We start from the raw sequence: 7,084 nt of genomic DNA on the forward strand, positions 1-7,084 counted from the left end.
AATATGTCTCTGTTTTGAAGCTGCGGTGATCATAAATGAAATAAAATCAAATAAATTGATTTTTTTCAAGCTGACAGCCAAATTGCATAAGAAACGTGTAAAACGTTACTTAACACAAACTTGTGATGGCCATTTGCTGACATTTTCTAAAACAATATAACAAATACTTGATATATTTTGCAATAATTAAAAATACTGTTTTTGTCAGTTTTAAACCATAACACTGGCTTATGATTGTGAAAAACATAACAAATATAAAAGAGAAGCGTACAAACACCGGAACAGCCACTAACATGACGCATGTACAGAAACAGACTCAACCACACACTTACACTCACTCACTATTTCCACTGTGGCTGAGCGTTGGAATATTACTCCCCTAACGACGTCTTTCACCCTTGAGACACCACAACAACATGTCTATGCTCTTTCTACCCCCACCCCACACCCTGACTACATCTTCACTCTCTCCCTTTCTCTTTTACCGTTAATCTCACCCGGCCTGCCTGCCTCTCTCTCTCTCTCCATCCCTGAGGATAGAGTGATAATCTGAGCCGTCTGTTCTCCACCTGCTCCGATGTATCCCTTGTTCCTCCACCTCTCCCCCCTGTGGACAACCCGCCGTCCTCCCCCCAAATCCTCCATCTCACCCTCATCTACTCCTCAATCTTTCCTCTTGCCATGGTGAAGGGGCCTCTGGGGCCCCAGCGGTAGTACTGAGCTGATCTCTGTAACCTCCTCTCAGAGGAGGCTTACCAGAAAACACGAGCACACATGGTCAAATACACACCACTTCCTGGAAACGCTAAAGGCGAGCTGCCTCTGTCACATTGTTCTCGTACACAGGGGTAGCTGTGCACACATGCAGATAAAGAAAATGCACCTACGCGAATGTAGCAGCCAGGGAGCACGCAGGAGAGTGTTTGTACTCACGTGGACAAGTAGAGAGAACTCCGTCACCAAACCGCTCAGCTCCTTCAGATCCTGACAGAGAGAAAATCACTGCATTTATTTCATTGAGACGCACACAAATCTACAGCTAGAGCACATCCAAACTGTCTGTGACAATTAAATTAACTAATGAGAGTGAATATTAATGTCCGTTGTATGTTTTACAGTAGAGCAGCATGCGTCCGTAACAGGTAAGAGGGGTCAATTGATTTTGATGATCTTGCTATAGTGATGAATAATACATGTAACCATAGTAACGCTCAGTACATATCATGGATGGGAACTAGTTTCTTGTACTTTGCTTTTAGAGCTTTAATTTAAATTTAATTTGTCACGTCACGGCGGGTATAAATAATAAAATGAATGATGGCTGAATTCCATTTTGCTCCCTCAGTTTCAGGGCCCCGCTTTGGTTCGTGCTCTTACAGGGACATTTGAATAGAACAGAGCCATTGTTTATGTTATTCGTAAGACCTGTGTTTTTTCCTGCTATGACAAGTCAAAAGATCTGCTCTGAAAGAGACCCATTGTTTCGTTTGGATTTCCTTCTCTTCCCATTTATAGAAAAATGCTGTTGGCAGCTATTAATTAAACTGACACACTGACAGTGACAACTACAGATAATGAAAAAAAAAACAGTAACTCATCATTATTGTTGCCATATATCAGAGTCGATGCTTTTAGCATTTGGGGCACGGCTTTGTTGTTTACTACGGTGAAAGTGAGTGCTGAGCTGAGAGAATACATTCACCTCCTTTGTTTATGATCACATGGACAAAGCAAAGAAAGACAAATGTACTGTAAACATGTAGGAGGAAGCTACACAACAAGAGCTAGAATTTGAGCAATGGCTAAAACCTCCTCTTGTATACCAAGAATATGCTGTAGATCTTGAACTTGCATATCAAAAAGAAACAAGTGAAGCATTAGGCATCAAGACAAGGATTCATCTGATCATTTGAAAATAGAGAAATGATATCCAGACTGTTAGTGTACTGCTCAACATGGAGGACGTGATAGGGTCCACACATTCACACCTCTTCCAGGTTGTCCCAGGACTCAGCTGCACTCTGATCATCAGGGATTTCTGGAAGCCGGAGCTGAAGCTGTCTCCCATACACTGGCTCCTCATCGTCATCAGCTGGGCAGCTGCTGGACACACAGCTGGACGGCTGAGCGGCAGGTGGTGTTGGCTGAGACACAGGGTTAGAGTGCAAGAGCAAGAAGTCCTGTGCGGCGGCTGACGCCCTGTCTTTGACTGGCTTGACAAGCTCTTCCAGGGCGGCGGCATCTTCAGCGCGGACCCGAGCGCACAGCTTCTCCATCTCTCTGATGTTAGCTCTCAACTGCTGCAAGGAGACAGAAGAGAGCCAGGTCCGAATTTCAGACACATGATGAATGAAATGAAAGGTGCTGGCATTCCTGGTTTGATTAAGGGACACATAGACATGCTCAAAGCCACACAACATTTACAACTGCCACCAGCTCTGTCTCTTTTGCCACAGTTGTGAAGAAGCGCTCATACTGACAGGTTCGACATCCCAATAAACTGCTCTAGTGATGGGAAAAGTGTGTGTGTGTGTGTGTGATGGGGTGTGGACTTAATAAGGTTCAGATATGGGGCTGGAGGCTGGGGAACACAAGCCCCTCCTCATCCCACCGTGCCCTGAGGGTGACAGGAGGATTACATCCCAGCCATCAGCCCTCCAGGCCGCAACACGACCCGGGCCCAGGGGTTCAATACACTGCCGATAACACATTCTGCTAATTACACAACATGAATAAACATACATGCATACACTTTTCCTTGTGTGCATGAAAGTGAAAAACATACTGATTAACACAGAGACACTCGGGTCAGACACCTGTCAGCCTGCAAATTAACCGTGACCGTGCGGAGCTCAAGAACAACCAAACACACACTCAGTAGCAGATATTCGTGATAAAACTGCATTGACTCCGCTCCCCTGTCTCACAGCGTTTGCCGTTGCTGCTGTGGTAAAGGTGGGGGTACTGAGTGTGCCTGTTCTCTTGGGGGTTAGCTAGACACTAGACTAGTGGGAGTAAATGTCAATCATCAAGTAGGGGAAGAGACTGCAGTCTGTCTTTTCTGTGAGGAGGGACAAAGGACAGATGTATTAAAAAGGAAATGAAGATAAACGAGCAGAAAGGCTGACATACTAAACTGACCCACATACTATCTATCTATATTTCTATGCTATGGAACATGGGCACACACACACACATACGTCTGAAGCAGAGCAGACTAACCCGCACTCTGGATCAACACCACAAAGACATGGGAAAGCACTCTGTGCGTCCCTAAGGTTTGCAGGGTAATGGTGAGAGGATAGGTGTTGTGCCTGTTTGGAGTTATTTCACCTTCAGAGACATGGTAGCTTCCAGGCAACAACATCCCCTGAGGTGTTTCACACCCACCATGTGAACAAGTACACACACACACGCACACACACACGCACACACACGAGACAGTCTGTTTGAAGTTTAGTGACAGCTTATTTCATGCCCTGATTTTGAGTGAGTTTCTATACAGAGAGTTAATTTTAATTTACCTTTTTTCATCTTTGTATGTAAATAAACAAACTGTATATAACTTTTTCTGGGCTGAGCTGGGTTGATATTAATAGAGTTGATTTATTCTATAGCTCTCAACCACAGCAGATGGAGTGGCTCAGTTGTCATGGAGATGGATTAGTTTGAAAGGAATTTTGGTTACGCAACAACAAGGGGAAGTATATGGGTGTAGACTGTAACTCCTATCTCAAGACTGAGATAGGTGTATCTTCTCGATGAAGGCTGACCATCTCCATCTGCAGAGGACGGCTTTGCTCTTTGTGGTGTGGCAGCAACTTCAGTTGCTTCAGTTCAGGAAGTGGATAAACACACTACATTGGCGTCCGCAACTTATCGTTTACTTTTGATTTTCAAACTGGAAAAAAACTTACCTTAACTTAAAACTAACAAACGGCACAAATAAGGGAACATCAAGTTTGTCCAGTTGCGCTCGGACGATTGGAAACAAAAAATCTATTATGCAGTCGCAGTGTCATGCTTGCTCGGGAATTTCGAGAGGCAATGAGTCACATCATCATCTAAACAACTGCCACTTTCACATATCAGCCAGGGTCAGGCTGCAATAATACTGCAAATGCCTCTGTGAAGACAGGATGGGACATACAAGTTACCGCTGTAAAACATGACATTGCCATCATCTTCTGTAAGAGAGTAGCAGCAACTAACTAATTGCTAATATCACGCTCTGTCACAAGTTCACAGACTCATACCTGAACCGTTCTGCTGGCATTGATTTGCTCCTGATGAAGGCGGTCCCATTGCTTGCTATGCTGGTACTGCAGAAGTGAAAGAAAAACTGTTATTCATCTGTGGACCGGAAGTACGAGTGTGGAAGTGAGAGTGTGCGATCATGTGCTGAGCCAAATTTGAGCCGTCACCTTCAGTATGTTATTGTGGTGTTTCTGCAGCCTCTCCAGGTCCGTGGGTAGAGCCACTTTAATGAACTTGTGGATTGGTGCCTCTAGGCGCCTCAGTGTCAGCTTGTTGCCTTCCTCTGCCATGTGTCCCGCTGACTGCCCACAGCCAACACCTCTGTGTAACTTGGACGCTGCACCTGCTCGGCTTTATCTCACTACCCCCACAGTTACTGTAAATACCAACAGAGTATGATTTCAATAATTACATCAAATGAATAAACTCTGTGACACAGGCAAGTCTGCCCGGACATCTAAAATTGGCATCCACATAGGACGAATAAATATCTTTTTTCTGCCACCATCCTCTTAGAGAAAAGAGTCACTGTAGAATTACTTGCTTACAGTATAACACAGTGTCTGTCCTGAAAAATTACAATCAGTTGACAGAAAATGAATCAGAAATATGGAACACGACACATTAATGTAACATTAAAATACCAGACATTCTGTGTTTTCCATTTCTTCTGTTAATATTAATTTAAGGACCAGTGGCATAGTGGATCTAGCAGTGTAATCGCAACCCCTTCACCTCACCATCTCCTTCCTAGGATGAAGAAGACACTACGGTGGTGGTGAAATGTGTGAAAAACAAGAACACCTCTATTAAGAGATAGTGTTTGTCCGTTTTGGGCTGCTGTATAAACAGAGACAGTTCAAGACGGCGTTCCCCGTGGAAGAGGACGTGTGGCAGTAGGTAGATATAAAAGTCTCAGGTAAGTCTCAAAGGTCTGAAGGTAACAAAAACACTTATCCTCATTAGGGTCGCTGGACGGGGTGAAGCCTATCCCAGCTGACTTTGGGCATGATGTGAGGTACACCCTGGACAAGTCACCAGCTCATGCTATTAAATGTCATGTCATTGGACTGTGGGAGGTAGCCGGAGTACTCGGAGGGAACCCAAAGCAGACACAGGGAGAACATGCAAACTCCACACAGAAAGGCCCCAGCCCAGGTTCAACTCAACTCAAACTTTATTTATAAAGCACATTTAAAAACAACTGAGGTTGACCAAAGTGCTGTACAGGTTAATACATATAATTAACATATAATACCATGATTACAAAAGGTTAAGATAAATGCTAAGATATTTAAGCTTGGTTAAAAGCCAGGGAGAAAAGGTGGGTTTTTAAGGAGGATTTAAAAAGGGCAAATTATTCCAGAGCCACAAAGGCTCGGTCANGCAGATCGGATGTGCCAGGGCAAATTATTCCAGAGCCTAGGGGCCGGCCCCACAAAGGCTCGGTCACCTTTGGTTTTCATTTTTGTTTTAGGGGCGACCAGTAGCAGCTGACTCAAGGATCTCAAAGTTCTGGCGGGGGTGTGGATGTGGAGAAGCTTGGTCAAATACTGGGGAGCTGACCCGTTACGAGCTTTAAAAACAAACAGCAAAATTTGGAAATCTATTCTAAAAGCAACCGGGAGCCAATGTAGCGACACCAGGACAGGGCATATGTGGTCACATTTGAGACGGGCAGCAGTGTTCTGTACCAGCTGCAGGCGGTGTAAGAGTGAGCGGTCCAGGCCAAAATAAAGCGAGTTGCGGTAATCCAATCTTGTATTAATAAAAGCNACGTTTGAGACGGGCAGCAGCTGCAGGCGGTGTAAGAGTGAGCGGTGCAGGCCAAAATAAAGCGAGTTGCGGTAATCCAATCTTGTATTAATAAAAGCATGGATTACTGTCTCCAGATCTTTACGTGGCAGGTTTTCTTTTACTTCGAACCAGGAACCTTCTTGTGACACTTAACTAAAACATAACGATTATGATTTTCAGGTGATCATACACTAACTAAAACAGAATTATCAATATTATATTTTGTAAACAGAACCCCCTAAATGTTACACACATTTAAATACCTTGTGGTTTTGGATAGTTAGGATTAGTTTTGGACAAAACAAGCTGTTTGAACACATCAGCATGTCCTCTTGACTAATAAACAGTTAAAGGTCAACAGTGTGTAAGATTTGGAGTGATTTAGAAAGCTCAGTACTGATATAATCACCGGATCATAATAAGGATCATCATGTTTTTGTTACCTGAGCATGAGACAAACTCAACACTGGCTCTGCAAAGGGATTTTCACATGTTTGCAGCCACCAAGGAGAGGGTGAGGCGACAGCAATCAGGAACTACACCGCTAGATGCCAAAACATCTACACACTTCCCCTTTAATCAGAAAAACAATATACAATAATGCTCTATGTGGCAGGGGACCATATAAAACAGCACTTGAGGCTATGACACGAGCCTGTTAGGGACTTATTAGAGACTATTACAAATATGTACAATTTACTAAGCTTGTAAACTCCATGATAGCTTCATGTTTACGTTTAGAAACAGATGTTCACATCTGGTTTGCTCTCATACAGCAGCTAGTTGACTAGCATAGGATCAGCTGTTCACGTCATGTGGCGACACTTACCTCTGAAATCCTCCGAGGGTATAATTCATGTACGTAAGACCGCCCGAGCCTCAATCCCGCTGAGGGAAATCACCTGATATCAACATTTCCTAGTTTTCGTCACGCTTTCGGTTTGTTTCGACACTTTGTTGTTTGTAAACAACTCTCTTCCCAGTGCGTCAATGAATAGTTTCCGACCTCAACCTGCACCCACGGCACTTT

General features: G+C 43.9%; 1 protein-coding gene across 1 annotated transcript in view; it reads right to left on the minus strand.

Annotated features, from left to right (window-relative positions):
* stx17 (syntaxin 17) overlaps positions 1–7,084 on the minus strand; it is a 12,861-nt gene extending 5,777 nt beyond the window's left edge. The window contains exons 1-5 of the mRNA XM_010735999.3: positions 6,884–7,084; positions 4,425–4,633; positions 4,257–4,322; positions 1,989–2,300; positions 934–984 (exon numbers count right to left, since the gene is read on the minus strand). Of these exons, the coding sequence (XP_010734301.2) occupies positions 934–984; positions 1,989–2,300; positions 4,257–4,322; positions 4,425–4,547 (552 nt within the window). The 5' untranslated portion in view covers positions 4,548–4,633; positions 6,884–7,084. The remainder of the gene's footprint in view (positions 1–933; positions 985–1,988; positions 2,301–4,256; positions 4,323–4,424; positions 4,634–6,883) is intronic.

Source organism: Larimichthys crocea, chromosome XIII (assembly GCF_000972845.2).
Source record: "Larimichthys crocea isolate SSNF chromosome XIII, L_crocea_2.0, whole genome shotgun sequence".
Taxonomy (NCBI): Eukaryota; Metazoa; Chordata; class Actinopteri; family Sciaenidae; genus Larimichthys; species Larimichthys crocea.